Raw genomic sequence first — 22,006 nt, forward strand, 5'->3', positions numbered from 1 at the left:
ACGAGGTTCAGATGGCCTTCTGAATGAAGCATGGGTCTATTAAGAGGTAAGAGAGATTGGGGGTTGGGGGTTTGGGGGGTGGGGAGGGGGCTAGAAGAGGAAGCGCAGAGTTCACGGGGGATACAGCAGTCAGGCCTCCCATTCAGCGGATGTTTGGTGAGGGGTTGCCACTCCAGTCAGTGGAACAGCGCTCTGGGTCAAGGCTTTGCCTCCGGTTATGAGCAGCTTTTCAAGCGCTTCTTTTGATTGAGCTGTCCATTTTCCACAATGAATGCACGCTGCAAGGCCCCCGCTGATGCTCTGAATGTCGTTACAGATTATTCATGGCTTACAAACAGGCGAGCAGGTAGCGCTCCAATCAATCCAGCTAGGTTTAGTCCAATGCCACTCCAAGGAGGCCAAGGTAGACCCTCCTTAGAACCACTAATGGACTGGAATGCCTGCTTTGAAATTCTGCTTCGGTTACCTCGTGACTGGAGGTGCATGTTTCTTTAACCATTTAACGCTAGGGAAAAGGAATTATGTTCATGTATTTTTATGCATTATATATTTTATAGTAGAGAGCATACGGTATACCTTTATAGGTAACACTTTATAATAACTATCCGTTGTAACTTGTTAATAGATCATTAGTAAACTCTTAATTAATGATTATTAATGATTTGTTAAGTGTTTGTTAGCAGTTTGTTAAGGATTTATAACAATGGTAGATAGTTAATAGCTTAATAATTGAATCAGTTCATCTGGGAGGTAATCCGAGATTAACTGATCACGTCACGTTCAAGTCCATGGCATGCACAGTGTGTATTGAGTTTATTTAAAAATATTTGAAAATGGGGCTGCCCTCAATTGCCCATGCACTGTGTATAGTCTATATCCTATTTCAGCCTCGTCCCAGATGAACTGATTCAATTATTAAGCTATTAACTATCTACCATTGTTATAAATCCTTAACAAACTGCTAACAAATCATTAATAATCATTAATTAAGAGTTTACTAATGATCTATTAACGAGTTACAACGGATAGTTATTATAAAGTGTTACCCTTTTATATTTTTAAAGATGAAATACAAAAATAGTTGTAGTTACTTCATTTGCAGTAAAAAAAAATCTACAGAAAACTTGCTCATCTATTGTGGTAAAAGATGTCCAAAACCAATGCTGAGCTGTTTTTAAAACACAAGAAAACCGATTTCAAATTATCAATCAACTTATGACCAACATTAGCACTTGACTTATCCAATTATAACCTTAAATTACAAATACTAGTGTAGTACCCGTAGGAAGCAGGTCTGGCTTGTGTGTCCCGCTTGTCACTCATTTCAAGCTTTGGTAGCAGCAGCCAATCAAATCAGAGGGAGGCGGGGTTTAGCCGGAGACTACCTCATGCCCGTCATTACTGTGGCCTTCAGTGTGTGCGGCCTTCAGTGTGTGCATGTATTCTCCGCCAGTATGATATTAATATGATAACTACATATTTGGTTCAGAACTTCATAATCAATCAAGGATGCACACCTTTGTGCCGTGCACAAGCCATATCCGGAAGCAGAGAGATATGCGAGTCACAGACAGACACACAGACAGACAGACATTTCTTGCTTTATAGATATAGATAGATAGATAGATAGATAGATAGATAGATAGATAGATAGATAGATAGATAGATAGATAGATAGATAGATAGATAGATAGATAGATAGATAGATAGATAGATAGATAGATAGATAGATAGATACGAGTAACATTTAAATATCTTTTAAACAGCCTCATGTTTCCTCTGATAATCATAAATTACCTTTAACAGCAGACAAGACCATCAGTGCAAAGAAAGACGTTTTTATATAGTTTTTATTACTGCTTTTGGTCTGGTCGCACACCCAGTCCGATTTTCGGTCCGCTCGTGCAGGCTCTATGGTCACCTATCCGTATTGGTCACAGATTTCAGTGTGGCGCTGCAACGCGATTTGAGAAGCCTATCCCTCCAGGTGAGGGAAGGGGAGCGGGAGCCTTGTTTGAGACAGTTATTTGTCGTCATAATGACTGATAACGGGGCTGAACCATCAAAGAAAAAAAAGAGAATGCAATGAAGAAAAGCTAAAAGGGAGAGTGATATAGGCTACGGGCGGGACGAGGGCGTTGCCAAGCAACGTGTATACAATTTCACGAGAGCGAAACTAGACTGCAGTGTTTACTCCTAAATGAATGAGCGGTTGGTACTAACACAAAGTTTGCTTTGCTTCACCATCATCAGATAACCATTATCTGAAATATTTACATTATTTACATCAACAACACAAACACATTACCTCATCGTGATCTATACTAACTGCCGTCTCTCTTTCATTCGCTTTCTGTGAGGACACGTAATCTTTCAGCTCCGTGAGAGAGAGTAGTTAGGTGACGCTGCTGCATCAACTCATTGCAATCAGGTGTGTAGGACTGACTGGCATTAGTTGATGCAGTGTCAAAACCACTCTCACGGAGCCGAAAAGAGTCCTCACACTTTCAACACACGGACATGCACTATATTGCGCCCTTCTCAGTTCACACTCGCACGCCTGGCACAAGCTAGAAAACAGCTTTGCGACAGCGGGCGTGGTAAAAATACTACCGCTTTTGTCCAAAGGGGACGCCAACGTGCCATGTTACTCGTAGTGGCTTTAATAGTCTGTTTAGGGGCAAATCATTTGAGCTCAGCAGTAATAATGAATAATGATGTACACAATTTGAATGCTGCAGAAGAGTGAGATCTTCACTCATTATTGTCGGCAAGAAATGTCATTTATCACTGACGCAGGATCTCACAACAATGCACCATGCGGATTCTTGATGCTCAAATTGTGCTTTTCAGTTACGCAGGTGTTCACGACTTCTGAACGTGATAATGAATTGATGCACAAAACTTCAGAATAGCTGTTTCTGTGTCAACAAGCAGCACAAACGTCACATGCCAGAAATTCAAATGAGGTTTCCACTTATATCTGGTGACCAGCCACCATAGAAAATGCCAGACCTGATTGCATCAAATGGACATTAATTCAAAGCAATGGATTTTTCTATTTACACTGTCCTTCCTATAATTAGTTTGCCTAACCTTTTCCTTAATAGGAAACACATACACACACACACGCGCACAACACACAGTGCTGCTGTGATTTACCACAGTGCCCTTACCAAAATGCCCTGGTGTAATTACTCTCCATCCACTATCCTGACCCTGACGATTGGCAAGAGCAAAATGTTCCACAGTGTTGAGGCTGGGAGTGACTGGGACCTGGTTTCCTTTATCTCCCACACACACCTTGTACCTACCTTCCAATGAGAAGACATCAGAGGTGAAGGCCCCCCGAGCACTTTGCTACTTCTGCTTCCATTACATTCTGCAAGAGCGTGAGGATCTGATAGACGGCTACCCCCACATGAAACGCCCGATCATTTGGCTAACATGTTTCTCTCCCCTATTCGTCTGACATGGCCTCGGGTGCCAAAGTAAATAAGGAAAACGGCTTCAGGTAGAGTCAGCCTCGCTCCCATCTGGTTGCAGAGTGCTCCGTGCCATACAAATTGCATTAGTTAGTTTCCTCTCACACCTCAAAAATCGCTTGGTTACCTCTTGGGCCTTTGGCCGGCAGGGTTGTCTTAGTTAGAAGGCAGGAGGTTTTTGGTTTAATCCAGCGAAAGATGTGTGGGCGAATGTAAATATTCAGCACAACAACAACAAACAGCATGCGGTAAACAGCCTGGGGGAAACACAGCGGCAACAAAAGTCTTTCCATGAAACCTAAATATTTCGACGTTTTTGCAGTACTTTGACGAGATGAAAATTCAAAGTTCTTATAATCACATACTCCATTTGCAGATAATGACTTGTAACACTAAATGAATTAATGCTGTCTTATGTATGAATTATGTAAATAAGCACTAATAAGATCTCACCCTCTAATTAACAGGTGATTCAGATTACTAAAACTGGCATCTTTCCTAAGCAATCTGGCAATTTTATAGGCACGTTTCCAATTTGCAACTCCATTTCTCTTTCTATTTTTAACTGTGATTTTATAGCCTGTTCATGATGTGTTCATATTGGTGTCATCGTGAACACCTTGTGCAATGTAGGAAAAAATTAACTCTGGTGAACATCAAGTAATTATATTTAAGAGTTCTTGCAGCAGCTATACTACAGTGACTCATAGACAAAAATAAAAAAATAAAAAGATGAATTCATCCAAAAGCAAGATAATCTTGCTGGACATGGGTATATCTTCACATAATGGTGAAAATAAAGCAGTGTTTTATGATGCAAATTTTTTTTTTCTCTGAATTTATGTAGAAGGATATTGTTTTGCTGTAGCTGATTCCAGTGGTGTAAGAAATTTGAATTCTCAAAAGAATTATGGCAAGTGCACATTGCCTCAATCTGAAATCTGGTTAAATCCCGCAACTGCCCAAGTGGTCACACGATGCTGAGTCTACATGGTTCTCGCTCCATTGTGGACCAATGCAGTCTCGTCCACAATCCACTACAATGAGACGCATGAGGGGATGAAGTGCTGCAGGCCGAACTAGGATTGAGTCTTTAAATATTAATTTATTTGTTCAAATGCGACTTATTCATTATTAATACAGTGGATGCAAGACGGAGAAATTCTGGACTTGTATATATAAATAACCTGAAGCTGAAAATTGTAGAAAAATGGAGTGAAAGTACAGAGTGGAATCCCTGCGCATCGTTTGATATCCGAGGTAGCAGATGTCTGGAGCTGGGCTTAGAATAACATGCACAGATGCTGACAGGAGAAACTTGTCTAAACGGAGAAACACCAGATATAGTGATGACGGAAGAGTGATATGATGTTTCCGAAGATTTGGAAAGAACTAAAATGGATACTGACTAATTTCCATGAAAGATAAATCCTAGTATTACCTTATTACTTGACTATTTAATCAATTGTCTATATAATGTCTATACGATGTCAGAAAAAATGGTCCCTTATGTCAATAACCATTTCCCTAGAGCTGAGAGCAATTTACATTTATTTTAATTTGGTTCTTGCGTCCAAAAAATAGTCCGTATCCTCAAGATATTCAGTGAACTTTCATGTAAGCCAAAGCAAAGCATTGAAACATCATATTTGAGAAGATGTAACCACAATATATGGCATTTTCCCTACACACAAATACCTATTTACTAAACACAGCTTTCTATTACAATTTTAAATGTGTCAATTATATAATTATCCTGCATTTGAGTAATGGAAAGTAAATCTCCACCTTTTGTATACGTTCTCTTAGGGACGGAGGAAAAAAATAACACACATATTCAGAAAAAACAACTCTTGGTCTAAAAACAAGGTGAATGTATGAATTATTAAAGGGAAATGCTTCCTGATGGCTCACAGACCATGACTGCTGCTCTTGTTGTTGTCAGCATGCCTCATTGAACAGCCGCTCCCATGAAAAGGTCGGCCCCCTTGCATTTCCTTCTTTGTGTGTTTGTGGCTGTCTCAATGACCACACCATACTGAATCCAGAAGTGTGTAAATGTGGGCGGGACCACGCTTGTAATTGACTTGGGTTTTTATATTCCCTGCAACATGAGGTGGAACACATTTGCCTGCTTGTTTTTTTTTTACTCCGTCACCCACCAGACCCAAAGTCCAGCAGGCTTTATACATACAGAGCCCATCTGCTGTATGTCTACTTGAGACTGCGCAGAAAATTCTGAAAGTATAATTTAGACCAGTGATTTTCAACGGATGGGTCAAAAGTGGGTCGCAGGGCCATTTTAAGTGGCTCACAGATGCATATGTGAAAATAAAGTTGATTAATGTAAAAAAAAAAAATCTATAAAACATATGCCTTGCTTTTATTTTGGAGGACAAACTTTTCTCAGTATACATGCATGTGGAAAAATAACGCCCTCTCTAAACATTGTATGTAAACATGGCTAAACGCATATATGACTGGCATTACATCAATGTAGGATTTCTGTACAGTTTTTGATACATTTATATTTTTGAAACATGAAGGATCGACAGTTAACTTGTTAAAATTCAAGATACGTGTGTCCTTAGATTTAGTATTCCATACAGTTACAGTATATTTAGATTTTTTAACTTGGTCATCACCTTCTTAATGCGTTTCAAAAACATTTTGTACCCAAATGAATTTTGGATGTTTAAAAATGTGTTTGGGTGTGCGAGTTTATGTCTTTGGCAAAAGGTGGGACATGACGGTAGACCAATTGAGAACCACTGAGACTATACAAGTTTATGAACTGCCTTCTAGAATAAACGCAGCACCCTACCGGCAATTCTCCTCTTATTTATGATGCTTCAAGGGGAAGATTTTGTGGCCCCTTTTACACGCACTTCATGAGAAGATTGGAGCTATTCTTCTTCTCTTGACTGCATAAAATAATCTTCCACATATGCCACCACTATCCAATACCCAGGTCTCCCTGCATCTTCCAGCTTGAAAGCAGAAGAACAGTGAGTTGGTGTTTGTTAGAGGAGTGGGTAAAATACATACACTGAAAGCCTCCTTGGGGCCAAACACACAAATGCATTAGCTGTCAGCCACCGAGTTCCTCTTGCCCATCAAAACTCTCTATGGACTATTTAAGCTGTCAGCTCCCTCGCTGCACCTCCCAGCTCCACTATTTTTAAACCGATATGAACAGAGCAGGTGCTGATTGACACCGCAAACTCCCACTCCATCTCCTTCTGTCAGCGGAACAGTCACATCTTTCATTTCCAATTCCACGTTGAAAGATAAAATGACATTACAGACAAAAAAAAAATGTTAAATGACAGAAAATATCAAAGTTCATAGGCTTTCATCAGAACAGAAAGTCAGGAGAGGAAGTTTACCGGCTATCCTCGGCTCCATTCTCAATCCCTTCCGTGTGAAATTACATTGTGGAATCCAAGCACATTTTGCAACTTTGGCCTCCATTTGCTGAAGCACAAGGCCTGTAACAAGTGGCCTAGGTTAATGCATGTGCTGCATTTCATTGCAGCGTACAGAACACATTTTATCCAGATGTCTTGGTTAGGGCACGTACAGCTTAGAACTACTGCTCGACCAAATCAGAGCAAATGTTTCCATGTTGCTCTTAGGAACAAGCCGCTTCCCGCAAGTGTAAACAGACTACTGTGTGCCTTTGGAAATCTAGTGCAAAATGCATTTTACTTGAGCATTCAGAAAATGTTACACATTCCTACTTCAAAGCAAAACAACTATTGTCCACGATGTTGAAGGAAAGGGTTAGGGTTAAGAATCAGCAATCTATTATTAATCTATTATTATTTTAAAATGATGATTTCAAAAAGTACCACACAGACTCAACAAAATGCTTTAGCTGCCCATACCAAAGTGCAATGCAGAGCTGCAGCACTGTATTGATAATAGCATGTCCATATTTACCAGAGTGGGTGAATAAATAACTGTTGTGAAAGAATGAAGCACTAAGACTGCTGAGTGCATTCCAACTTCCAGCAAGGGCACACATCTTTTGTGTCACTGACAAATACAAAATGACTTCACAGAGAGAGAGAGAGAGAAGGCAACGCGCGGGGCTGACGGCGCGGGATGTGTTCTGGTGGGGAGGACAAAGGCTGTGTGCGCGTGGGAGATTGGAACGCCGGCGTTGTTTGTTTGACAAACGGTAATTATCATTCACTTTTGTTCTGCTAATTGCAGTTAATTTTGAAATTCATTATTACATTTGTGTCAAGGCCAGCCAACAGGGAAAGGAACAGACCCTTTGTACCCCACAATTCCATGTAAAAAAATCGGACTTATATTAGACACTAAAAAGTGTGGGTTTGGCTTTGTGTGATTCTATCGGCGAGATCAATCGAAACAGCTGGCTGTGTTTTTTTAATTCTACCCACATCCCTTTATTCCCACTGCTCCAAAACACGCTTTGCATTTGTCTCAGGGCCAGACAAACACAAGCTTCAATTAAATCCACTTTGACTCCCTCCTCACTCTGGAGGTGTGTTGCTCTGCTGAGAAGCGCACACACACACACACACACACACACACACACACACACACACACACACACACACACACACACACACACACACACACACACACACACACACACACACACACAGTGTACAGTGTGCTGACCTGCCCAGGAAGCCTAATAGAACACGTTGGCAGATGTGTCGCGGGAACAATTCACCTTGCCATCTGTTTTTCAGTGTTTCATCGCCAAATCCTTCCGACTCTGTCCCGCAATCAAGGGCGGGATGAAATACAAGTCCCATTATGGGGGGAAGCGGCTAATAATGCATTATCAATTAGTCCCCTTGGCTACTGATCGATGCTTAGCAGGTGGTACACAGCCATTTTGTTCTTCTAGGACGATATTGTGATTCTCTTATTTCCTTCTGTTTATTAGACGCTGGCTCTCAGGCCTATATCAGGTTTGGCTTAAATTGCAGCTGGACTGATCTTCAATATTCCATTACATCATGTTTAAATCAGGGCAGTGTGGGTCCCAGGACCATTAGGAAGACCCTGACCTGAATTCACCTGCATTGTGAGTTGTGACGTCTGAAATGACGGTGACCTGTGTGGTGTTTTCACATTTAACTAAATGTCAGTCATGTTAGTGGACCTCCTGTGAGTCTGCTGTAAAGGCATAAAGAATATATCTACATCCATGTTGTTGACCTATACAGGACTGGGAAAGAGAAGAGAAAGAACGATTGTAATACAGCGTCAGATAGAGGGAGACAGAGTGGGCGGAGGTTGTTGTGAGTGAGGTGATTGGCCGATATAATACCATGGATAAGTATTGCGGTATTAAAATAAAGATTACAGATCGTTTTCAGTTAAGCCGCTAGCTTATCTCCCCCCCCCCATGATCATAAATGAAATATGTCGTCACTTTACAATCCCGGATCTAGTCAATCAGAAAATACATGTTCTATACAAATGAATCCTGGCTGGTTTTTCAGACAAAGCAGTTAGCCCTGTGGTGCAATAAACTATTATTAGTAATATTCAGTAAGTCATAGATGGTTTTAAAAGATTTACTTCCTAGGTCATACGCAGTATTTAGACCTCAAAGGATTGCCAGAGGTAGAGAGCTGTTGTTAATAAACCTGGCGGTGATATAAAGGGGTTACATTTCTTTATAGGGATTTAAATTATGTGGACAATTTTAGAAAAGGAATATTAAAGAGTTTATTAATGCGAGACACTGCAAGTAATTAAGAGAAAAACATAACTCATAGATATCATGAAACTTTGCCAGTTGATTTACTGCATAAAACAATATTTTTTTGTATTACATTGAAAAAAACTATTTTTTGCCTGCAGTGGCTTTCCTTAACATGGTGTGTACGATTCCAATGTATACTCTGAAAAGAATCAGTCATTAAGTAGAAGGCAAATGTAGCATTTGATTTCTTTCTCCATCATCTTCTGTTTATCATTGTAGAAGCCTTGTCGACATCCGGTTCAATCAACAAAGAAAATATAATCTCCCCATCTTTTATAATGCAGTCGCGAAAGGGCTTATTGAAATCGGAATGTATTTTCCACCTGAGAGGGTTTTGCTGTCCGGGTGACAATGCGTCGCGTGGATTCAAAATGGTTTCCATCAATGCTGGCAGATGAAATGCAAACACAATCAAATCAGTCTGGCCTCCGTACCGTACGACAATACTCCCCGTTCAAATGCCAATCTGGCTTTGCTCCTCATCGTGTGTCTGATGAGAAATCATAGTGTGGGGAGAGTCTCCTAATCTATGCAAACACACTGTCAGCATTGATTTGTGAGGAGGGGGATATGTCTTTATTAGGGACTGGCCAGACATCTCCGCTTCTCCAATTCTAGAAATGATGACCATGGGAAAGACACAGAGCCGGGCGGGGGCTTTGGAAAGCAAGTCACAGCCATAACAATTGAGATAAGTTACTGGGGACAGGTAATGAAAACCGATAGACTCCTGGGGTGGATCGATATCGGACATTGATACCAGCAGAGGAAGGACAAATTGTGACATCTACTTTCCTTTCCCATGTTCAAAGGAGCTTTTGAAACTAGTGGCCCTGTGTTTGTGTCGGTGTGCATGTGTACTTGTAGAACTATTTTTGTGAGAACCAATTTGAGTTTAGCCCTAAGGAGTAATGACATTTTTGGAAAGTTAGAATTCTTGGCCGGTAAGAATTAGGTTCAGGCATTTCATTTTGATGGTTAGGGTTAGGGGCTAAGGAAAACATTATGTCAATGAATGTGCCTACAACTATAGTCAAGAAAACGTGTGCGTGTGTGTGTGTGTGTATGTGTCTGTGTCTGAGGGGGTCCAAAGCCTACAAAGGGAGATGTCAGTAAGGGTATATGTGCTGTAGACACAGTCAGCCGGAGCAGCTCTTTTGTCTTTCCTGAATGGGATCAGTTTAAATTAACTGGTCTGTTTTGATGAGGTCAGAGGTCCTGTATGCTGTTATCCACCTGCCATGTTTTCTATCTCCTGAACTGTGAATACTGAGCAGTCTGACCGAAACACGTCTGTATTTCACACCTGGGCCAGTTATTAATTTAAAAACCTTTCTAGTCACTTTTGACGTTTGTGCGAGGGTGCTCACATAGAGAACATAGATGGACTTGGCTGAATATTTCCTGTGCTGTGCTGAACCAGACAGGTAAAAAAGGAATAGTTCACCATTTTACATTTTTAGCTTTTTGCCTTGCTCTTCAGCTCAAGAAAAGGCAACAGAAACCATTCCTGTAACTGTGCGTGCATTTTTGACGAATAACAGGGAAAAGGTCACTCATTCAATTTAGCTTAGCTCAAAACACACGGTATGTCATTTGAGAACCAAATACATACGTGACCGTTATCGGGCACTACCGTTTGTATGTATTTGATTCTAAAATGACACAAAGTGTAAAAATATAGAGCGCAACATAACGTGGTAAATAAACAAGTACACAGGAACATTTAGTGATGTTGTAAAGTGCATTTTTTGACCTGCTCCCCTTGACTACCTGCGTTTGAGCTAAGCAAACCTGGATGAGTGACCTTTGCCCATTTCTATATAAAAAAATGTACGCACAGTTACAGGAACAGTTTCTTTCACCTTTTCTTGAACCAGAGAGAGAGAGACTAAGAGCGAGAAATTAGAAAGGTTGAACTATTACTAACTATCACTTCAGTCCTGGTTTCAGCCTTGTGGAGGGATTATGGACGACTGCTTGCACTCTTGATTGATCAGCGTGTTTTCTCCGTATGATATAATTTGGTAATGGAAACATGCACACAAGTCATTAGGACGATGGGAATCCCCAGACATTCGCAACTGCAGATATCACAGCAGCAGACCAAAGGTTGTTTCAAGTGTAGTGGTGATCAGCCGTGAATTCCAAAACAGCCAGTCTAGTTTGCCTTTCAACATGCAAGACTTTTAAGTTTCTAAATTAGTATCTCAAACACGGGAATTGATCAGATGGAGGTTTTTGATATATGATAAATGATAAATCAGATCAGTCAAAATCATCATGTTAATTTAAAAATATTACAAGTAGGAAAAATCCCATTGCACTAGCTGTAATGTATGTCCAGCATCTTGATGATTTTGTAGCAAGGGATGGGCATTGGTACAATTGTCTATTAAACAATTGATATACACTAGGTTGATATTTTCAACAATGCAAAATGTAAGTGTTTTTGGTCAATCCTGTTAATGACATGTATTTTATCACTTAATGCTAAACTGTTTAAGTCAAATGATGCCATAAAGCAGACATCACTTATCCTGGTCCTACCAGACAATCGTACTTAATTTCATTTGTACAGAAGGTCTGGAATCGCTCAATTGACAAACGTAAACTCACTTGAAGGTGGGTGTCTGTTGAAGTTTAAAACTATTGGATCTGCCCAGTGCCACTCTGGATCTGCCAACCAATCGCAAAACGTTTGGTCGAGACGTATGTCGTGTGCAGGCTTCTGACTACAACTGGAACTGAAACTGGCGAACGTCATTGTTCTCAGCCACTCCCTCTGTTTGCTGATTGGACAGGTAAAAATCTGCCTGGGAGAAAACCTGCAAATATACCGCGGACCCAGACTGTCTAGGGGAGAACGGGGTAAGTAGGCACACGTTTTACTCTAGTGAGAATTGCTTATCACCTAAACATCTTTCAATAGTCATTCCTACATTAAATTGAAGCTTAAGGTGTTGGCTTGAAATGTGTACCCCTCACTTTTTCTATCTTATTGTAATAAAGAAGAAATTAATCATCAAAGACACCCTTACACATTGTGACAATCAACCCCATCAAGGGGTCGGTTGTCAAACACTATGGGGTTGTTTGTCACAATGTTATCTTAATGGGAATAATCTTAAAAAGAAGGCAAGAAACTGAGCTAAGGGCGCCCCCAGAATGTATCTCTTCTAACAGTAGTAGATGAACCTATTGCTCGGCAATTTATTCTGCTCCGATCTATTGCTGTGATTCAGATTTCAATGTGATACTTTAAGCATCATGAAGTGGGTACAAAGTGCTTTATGGTAAGCTGCTCCTTCAACCTGGAACCTTCTACAGTTATTGTAGATCTAAACTTGCTAAATGTGGCCTCCCTTTATGATTTGACTCATTACGGCAGAAACTGCTGTTGATGTATTTTAGAAAACCGCCTTGGTCTCGGTTAATACTTTGTATTTTAGGATTTAATCTTTTAAAAGGTTCTATTGTAAAATGAGGTCATAATTTTAAGATGTTTGACTCTAACTGATTGCCGTCTATCTTAGCAAGGACACTTTTAGGCCCTGTTCTCACGGCAACACGAAACGGTGCAAACGCGGAAAAAATCCAGCGGTTGCACTATATCATGTACATGAAAACAGCAAACGCAGGCATGAAACCGCAAGTTTTTGAGATCTACTCCCAGGGAGGATTTTTTGGAAAACACAACGGTTTTGGTTTCTTGTAAACACCGAAACCATGTTCCCTGATAACGCTGACGTCACGGCTCCACTTCACGTATGCATAGTCTATAACATTTGCTGTCAAAATACCCACACACGAGTTATAAAGTTAGAAGACAACATAACATGCACGGTGTCTCCGCGGCACCATCACTGTGATCAGCGGAGAGTGTCGTGCAGGGCTCAAATATAACACTCGCCAATTTAGTCTATAGTCTATTTATTGATACCATGCACCCGCCACTTTGTCTGGGGAAAGATTTGTGCTCTGCCGGTTTTTCTAGCAAAATAAACGTCTGTAGCTTCTATATGCCAGGGACACGGCTCTCTCTACATTAAAAAACACTATGCATAGTTCAGCGCGCAGCAGTTAAGTTACTGTTCAACAAAAGGAGCATTAAGGCTACGGCTTCACAGTAAAAGCATGTCACTGGCTAAACATTAATAGCATTTCACTGGACAAACGTGAGTTGACTTTTATTTTGAAGTACGCCTAACTCACAAAGCCCTCACAAAGCCACTTCACTATCAGCAAGTCTTCTGTTTTCACGAGTTCAATGCGGTGAAATAAGAGGACAGAAAGCTTGTCATTTACGATACTTGTACCCCCAAGCTTACACCAACCGCTTTATGAACGTTAGTGGCATTAATTTTCGGTTACAGTAAGGTTTTATGCATCAAATTGTACCGGAAAAGCTATCTACTACTACCTTGTACCGCCAACTGCTGGCCTGGCATGCTTACTACAGCGATTTCGTCCCGTTTCCTCTGAAAACATGTGTACGAGTGAAGATGTCAGATAAATTGTGTCTGAACGGGTTTTTTTTTAAACCAAAAACGGGAAAACTGTCACGTTTTCACCGTGAGAACAGGGCCTTAAAAAGAAGACGTTTAAACTGAATGAGGCTTTTCTTTAATAATTCAAAAGTTTCATCTTAAAAAAATACAGTAAAGCTTATTTTATACTGGCATGTTTATTTGATAGTTCAACTTTATGGATTGTAGAAAAAAACTGCAAAACAATAGCCCACTTCTACACAAGTTTACATTTCTATAATGCTCTGTCTATCATACCAATAATACTGTATTAACAATATTATTATAATAAGTGTAATGTCTGCCTCTTTACGCCTAATCAAATTATGTGTGCCTCATTGGTGATAGGTCGTCAAAGCCTGAGAGAAGGATCCTCATGTTGAACAGGGAACAGCAGAACAAAACGACTCCTGACTGATGTGTCTACATGCCATCTCCACCATTCTAATGTTGAAAATGAACACAACTGCCAATGAAGCTTACAATGAGCTTTTTTTTGTTGGCTGATCACAAGGGTGCATTGAATATGCATATCTTTCTTTGTAAGTAGGAGAAACGAGGACTCGGTCAGTACAAAAGCATGGGGAAAATACAAGCACTCAGAGTCAGGCAGGAAATTGCTCAGAGAAAACGGGGCTATTCTGAAGAGGCCATTTTTCACTGTTACACTGGGTATAAATTGTCAATCAATTTTTGTCAACTGGGGTATGTCTTCAAACCGCTCATTCCTCCCTCCTCAAGGCGCGATGTTGATATCGGGGGAAAGCTTCTGGTGTGACAGGAGAAGTACTGGTTGCTTGGCAACAGGTGGGAGTTTAGAGTCCAGTGTGACTGTGACGACCACGGTGAGGGACAGCCTGACAAGCCTGAACTGAACATACACAGGCAGGCAGGCAGGCGCAAACACACACACACAAACGCACACACACACACACAAACCACAGTCGGGTGTGTGCGCCTCACATGTTTCTTGCAGGAAGGGGGATTAGAGGGAGCCATCAGTAAACTCCTCAGGGCTTTGCTGACATTAAACAGCACAAGTGTTGAGAGATGGATTGTGGGTAGCTCGGAGCCAGCTATACCTCTGGACAACCACGTGTCCTTCATAGCAGCAGCACAGCCCAACACATGACACATCCATGATCAAAGGCAGCGCCAGAGCAAAGAGGAGGCCTTGGAACTTCACAGCCACAGCCTTCTTAAAGGACGAAGCCCCTCGCTGCTGCAGGGGTCCCTGGCAACCCGCACAGCACATTTGTTTCATAACCAAATAAATGCTAACTATAACGGTTAATAACCACGCGGCAAATGCTCCATCATCATTAAATGTTGGCAGAGCACCGTTGCTTTGGCAATGGGATGTTCCCATAAACAGTTTATGGGGCACATCGTGTTCTTGACAAAACTTTGCTATTGACATTATGCAATTTATAGTCACCGTCTCAAAGTTAAGCAGCCGACAACACAAATACAGAGCCATAAATATCATATGTATCATAGAATGGATGAGTTCACAGGCACATAAATATGGAGGTTAACCAGAGAACATGGCAGGTCATTAACAACACATTTTTATTTACAAAGGCGGCCTGGCAAAACCAAATGTCTAAACATGTTTAAGTGTAATATAGTAAACTGTATACATGTATTTACTTATTGTGTAAAAGCGGTATTTCACTGTGTGTTAGTGTTTTACTGTATGAGTGACAGGTGTATGTGTAGGAGAGACTGACAGCACAGGCAGAGGACAGGCAGACAGCTTGGAGCTTTCCCTCACAGTCTGAATATTAACAATGGTCAATGGAGTTTGGAAGGAATTATTTTAAATGTGCTCCGTGTAATAATCTCATATTTCATCCTGCCGCTCTGCTGTCACACTTCCCCCATCTTGAGATCTTTTGTCACGCACGTGCATACTTGTAAAAACCTGGTTAACTATGTACAGCAGTGTAGATCAGTGCTCTCCACGGAAAAATGCGAGAAAATCTATCTGTACGAATCAGTTCCTCTAATCGGCTACCCAGATTACGCAAAGCAAGTTTTGTCATTTACAAAAAAATCTGTTTATTGGAATAAAAACTTCAAATTTAGTTACTTTAGGACAATGTGAAACTTATTGACTGTAAAACAAGAAAGGTACAAAGTTGCATACAGAGCGGGAAAACAGTTAATATTTACTTCTACTGTGTGTCATCAAGGCTTTTACATTTAACCAGTTTTTTTGGAGTATTTCACAAGGACAAACCTGATTGTGTTTGCCCCTCAGAAGAATTGTTGATATTGGCAGCACTTTGAGTTTGTATCTCTACCGTCAACAACCCAGAGAAATAACTGTTAATGGAACGACACGTGGAGGAAGATAGTGTTGGAAATTGATCAAATCTTGTATCAGCGTTGACTCACTGACAAGCTCTACTTAATGATCCAAATCTCCACGCGTTCCCTTGTGTGTTCACTTCATATTCTGAAAACAAAATCTACACTTTACATTTCAAACCCTTGTATTGTCATTATTTACAAGAGCCCGATTCCAAAAGTGACTTTCAGCATCCACGACTGTGACTGATACACGAGGTAGAACAGATCAAACAGCAGAAGGCTGGAGTGTGTGAGTGGAGGCAAGGTTGTGACACGACATGTTGAGCTATAGACCAGATGCAGTGTGCATTAGCGTTCCCTTTTCCACCTGTATTCATCACTAACCTGGCTCCCATGTCGAAGAAAACTGACACACCATGACTCAAAGTCACTCACGCAGCAGAGGATTTAGAAAGTCTTCGGTTTGGCTTTTTAGAGGAAAAAAAAGGGCATTTGTAGGAGACAACACGCAGATCAAAGCGTATATATGGAAGAATATGTGTGTTTATCTACAGAGTATATCAGATATCCTCCTCACATAGGACAGTGTCAGGTTGAATCCACGCTACAATGTTAGCATGGTACACTCTATATCTAAAAACAGGCAAAGTGTTGATACATTCCTGCTTAAATTGCCCTTCAGATTGAGCTAGTATTCATAATCACAGCATTGTTTATGTTTTGGACAGTTAAAACAAAATGTAAGGCTGTTTATGACGTCATGACGGTATTGCAAAATCCATATCATTTTTAGAGTGTTAGTTTTTGTGTCCATCATCTTTTTTTGTGTGTTTAGTATGTACAGTATGCTACAAATCAGAAAGGGCATTTGAATGAATGTATGTGTGTGTGTGTGTGTGTGTAGTGTGTGTGTGTGTGTGTGTGTGTGTGTGTGTAGTGTGTGTGTGTGTGTGTGTGTGTGTGTGTGTGTGTGTGTGTGTGTGTGTGTGTGTGTGTGTGTGCAACTGTGTCATTTGCACGTTCGCAATCATTTGACAGGCTGCAAATGGGTGGTTTTGGATTTTGCAGATGGGAGCTGAATCACAGCACATCAGTGTCATACATGTTTATGACAGTGATGGCAGAGGCGGGGGATTGAGAGAACAACAGCGAGACAAACAAACCGGTCTCCAGGGTGACGGAGGACATTTTCTGACACTGAAACCAATGTGCTTATTATGAGAGCGGGGCCGGCTAAACAGGCGGGAGGGAGGATGTGTCTAGAGCCTGGTGGAGCACGGCAATCACAGGCAAATTGCAAACCTTAAGCTTCGGCACGAAAACACTTTACATAATGAATATATGGAGTCGCATAGATACACCAACAGACAACATTGAAAAACTGGTGAAAACACTACTCAACCCGGCTTCAAAAAGGGGCACTATGCAGTTTCAGGGGAAGGGGGATTTGTGTATTTGCAGTTAGTTTACAAAACATATTTTACTCTAGTTATTACTAGTGAATCATTCTATAATTATACTTCAAAACCAAATTATTTTGAGACACCTAAAACCAATTATGTATAACTAAAGTATAAACAAAACTGGGGGCCCAGCTGCTGTAAACAACAGGGAAACAGGAACTTTTCAGGAAGCTTTCTGACTTCAAACAGTGTTCCAGGGACCAATTTTTCCTTCAGTAATGTGTTTATTTTCAGTGATGAGAATGTACCTAAGAAAATGTTCACTTCTCCGACACACCCAAAAGTTACACAGTGCACATTGAAAGCTTGCTCAGGTGGTGTTGTGGTTGAAGCACCACAACCCCCCTAAATAGAGGCTCAGTCCTCAGAAGCAGCGAGACCCGGGTTAGAATCCGGCCCGGGTCATTCCATGCATGTCACTCCCCCTGTCTGCCCCTTTTCATATCTGTCCCTCCAAACTGTAATTAGATAAGATAATAAGATAATAATAAAGCAAAAATTATTATCTTAAAAAAAAAAAATCAAGCCTGCCCAGAAGAAACTCGACTTGAGCCAAAATGAAAAATGAATGAATGATTTCAGATGGGGGGGGGGGAATAGGAGTGTTGGTTGTTGCAGACTGACCTGTGGCGGGGTCGACCTTGCGTTCGATGAGGTGGTCGTCCTGGTGAACCCACTCCCCGTTGCACTTGAAGTAGATCTGTGTGGCGGGCGTGGAGCGGCAGGTCAGCAGCACCGGCTTGTTCTTCACTATGAACTCATCCTGCGGCTCCACCAGGAAGTGAGGCAACAGGTCGGAGAAGGCGGCCGGGAGTGTGGCAGTGGCCGTGTGCTCGCAATCTTTACAGAGAAGAAGAAGAAGAAGCAGGGGTTTTAGACAGGGATACCAAAGGAAACACTACAGTTAAATAGGGCACTTTATTTTTTTACTTGTAGATTTTAACTTTTAACAGATCCTTTTGTAATAACCTTCAGGAAAGTGCTTTGAATGATCATTAAAAGGTGGGTTGATGTAAGTGCTTTAGAAGTTAAGATTTGTTGGTTCAGACTGAGTATTTTTTTATTTAATTTTTTTGCGATAATGGCCGTTGAAGATTGTTGTATGGGAGAAATTGTCAGGAGCTTCTCCCTCTGCCCTGTTAACAGCACTAATTGCTGCCGCTCCACTCTGCTCAGCCACACCTGTATCCACTCCTGCCCTAATTAACCGGCCAGCTGCACTGCATTCCCTGCTCATTACCCTCTGTATATAAACCCTGGCTTTCAGTTACTCCTTGTCGGATCGTCTGCTAACCAGCACCAGTTACTCTGCCTGTTTCCTTACGCTTCTGACTCCTATCTGCAATACCGGACCTGCTCTTCTCGTTCTCTGAACATGCTCATACACTCCCTTTCCCCCAATCCTTTAATAAACTGTTGAACGTGACGCTATTGTGGTCCTCGTCTTGTTTGGGTCTGACAGAACGATCCGACCAAACATGGACCCAGCGCACGTCTCACCCAGCATGGAACTCGACAACCCTGGACAACCCGCCGCCATGCAGCGCCTGGAACATACAGAGAGTAAGGTTTACCGCATGACAGATGACGTCGCCTCTCTGCTCCAGTTCAGCCAGCAGCAGCAACAACAGATTCAGCAGCAGCAACAACAACTTGCCATGGTTATCCAACTTCTCACCAACCTTACTCCTCCGTCAGCTTCAGCCAGTCTGCCCACCGGCCCAGCTCCCGTGTCCTCTGCCCCGGTCACTGCCGCCGCAGTTGTTGCCTTCCCCGAACCCAAGATTGGCAATCCTGAGCGGTTCAATGGTGATCCAACTCAGGTACGAGCATTCCTGACGAGCTGCCGTGTCCAGTTTAGCCTGCAACCCCGAACCTTTGCCACTGAGGGGGCTAAAGTAGGTTATGTGATCACTCACCTGACGGGACGGGCTCGACTGTGGGGAACGGCTGAGTTCGAGCGCCAGACCCCTGCATGTGCTGCCTTCAACCTGTTCGCCGAGGAGATGCTTAAGGTCTTCGACTTGGGATCCACGGCAGCTGAGGCATCACAGACCCTGATGAGTATTCGCCAAGGCAGAAGGACCGTGGCGGATTACTCCATCGATTTTCGTACAGTGGCAAGTCGGAGCCCCTGGAACATGGAGGCGTTGGTGGTTGCGTTCCTCCACAGCCTAGCGGACTACATAAAGGATGAGTTAGTTTCCCATGATCAACCCTCCACCCTCGATGAAGCCATGGCTCTGGCTGTCCGCATCGACCGCAGGATCCAGGCCCGTCGTCGAGAGGGGGGGCGCAGCAGTCCATCCACCAGCACACGGAGCAGCTCGACCGCTCTCCCGTCTTCCTCTGCCACACCATCTTACCAGCCAGACCAGCCTGAACCGATGGAAATCGGCCGCGCCTCACTAACCCCTGCAGAGCGACAGCGACGCATCACCTCTAACCTGTGTCTGTACTGTGGCGGTGATGGGCATCGTGCCGCCACCTGTCCAGTAAAAAGCCGGAGCTCACCGGATGTAGGAGGAATCCGGCTGGGTTCATCGAACATTCGGTCCTCCACCAATAGTAAAACCCTGATCCAAGTCTGTCTTTACCTGTCTGATACAACCCACACTCTGGCAGCCCTGGTGGACTCTGGTGCAGAAGCAAACATTATGGACACAGAACTTGCTCGTCAGCTGGGCTTGGGAAGCCACCGCTTGTCCGCTCCCGTGCCAGCCCGGGCCCTGGACGGTCACATACTTGGCACAGTTACCAGCATCACAGCTCCCATCTCAATGTTGGTGTCAGGCAACCACCAAGAGACCATCCGCTTCCACCTACTCTGCTCCCCGGGCCAACCCTTAATCCTGGGTCACCCATGGCTCCGTCTCCACAATCCTCACCTCGACTGGGCCTCCGGAACTGTCAAAGAGTGGGGAGATGACTGCCACCTGACCTGTTTGCGTGCTGCCTCGCTGCCCACCAACTCTATACCCCCCAGCACTGCCCCTGACATTTCTAACCTTCCTGAATGCTACCATGGTCTCCGGCAAGTGTTCAATAAGACCAAAGCCACATCTCTGCCCCCACACCGTCCGTACGACTGCGCCATTGACCTTCTTCCTGGATCTACTCCACCTAAGGGTCACCTCTACTCACTGTCTCCTCCAGAAAGAAAGGCCATGGAGGATTACATCAGGGACTCCTTAGCAGCTGGTATCATCCGCCCGTCTTCTTCTCCTGCTGGTGCCGGGTTCTTCTTCGTGGGAAAGAAAGACGGTTCTCTTCGGCCCTGCATTGATTACCGAGGTCTGAACGACATCACTGTGAAGAACCGGTATCCTCTGCCCTTACTCACCTCTGCTTTTGAGCTGCTTCAGGGATCCACAATTTTCACCAAGCTGGACCTTCGTAATGCGTACCACCTAGTGCGCATACGAGAAGGCGACGAGTGGAAAACAGCATTCAACACCCACACCGGCCACTACGAGTATCTGGTCATGCCATTTGGCCTCACCAACGCACCAGCGGTATTCCAGGCTCTGGTGAATGATGTGTTGCGGGACATGCTGAATAAATTCGTCTTTGTGTACCTGGACGACATCTTGATTTTCTCCAGAACCCTGTCTGAACACACTCGTCATGTCCAACTGGTCCTCCGTCGTCTCCTGGAGAACTCCCTCTATGTCAAAGCTGAGAAGTGCGAATTCCATGTTCAGTCTGTGTCATTCCTGGGATACATCGGGGCTGAGGGAAATATCCAGATGGACCCCGCAAAGGTCTCGGCAGTTTCTTCCTGGCCAGTTCCGGAGAATAGGAAGAAGTTGCAACAATTCCTTGGCTTTGCCAATTTCTACAGGAAATTCATCCGGAACTACAGCACCGTCGCCGCTCCCCTCACCACTCTGACCAGTACCAAACATCCCTTTGTCTGGACCCCAGAGGCTAACAAAACCTTCCAGACCCTCAAGGCCCGCTTCACCACGGCACCCATCCTCCTGATGCCGGATGCAGACAGACAGTTCATCGTCGAGGTGGATGCCTCGGACATGGGAGTCGGGGCCATACTTTCTCAACGGGCAGAGGAGGACAACAAAGTGCACCCCTGTGCATTCTTTTCCCGCCGGCTTTCGCCTACAGAGCGCAATTATGACATTGGAAACCGTGAGCTTTTGGCCGTCAAGCTTGCCCTGGAGGAGTGGCGTCACTGGCTGGAGGGGTCCACGGTGCCGTTCCTGGTCTGGACAGATCACAAAAACCTCGAATACATCCGCACTGCCAAGCGCGTCAACTCCAGACAATCCCGCTGGGCCTTGTTTTTCACCAGGTTCAACTTCACCCTGTCATACCGCCCAGGTTCACGTAATACCAAGCCGGATGCTCTTTCCCGCCAGTTCCAGAAGGAGGACGCCCTTTCCCAGGAACCTGCCCCCATCCTGCCTGATCCCTGTATCATAGCTGCTT

General features: G+C 43.1%; 1 protein-coding gene across 1 annotated transcript in view; it reads right to left on the minus strand.

Annotated features, from left to right (window-relative positions):
* unc5a (unc-5 netrin receptor A) overlaps positions 1–22,006 on the minus strand; it is a gene marked incomplete at both ends in the record, with an annotated part of 150,158 nt that overhangs the window by 53,840 nt on the left and 74,312 nt on the right. Inside the window, one exon of the mRNA XM_080036178.1 lies at positions 18,182–18,397. Within this exon, the coding sequence (XP_079892304.1) occupies positions 18,182–18,397 (216 nt within the window). The remainder of the gene's footprint in view (positions 1–18,181; positions 18,398–22,006) is intronic.

This window comes from Ammodytes marinus, assembly GCF_949987685.1.
Source record: "Ammodytes marinus genome assembly, chromosome: 10".
Taxonomy (NCBI): domain Eukaryota; kingdom Metazoa; phylum Chordata; class Actinopteri; order Uranoscopiformes; family Ammodytidae; genus Ammodytes; species Ammodytes marinus.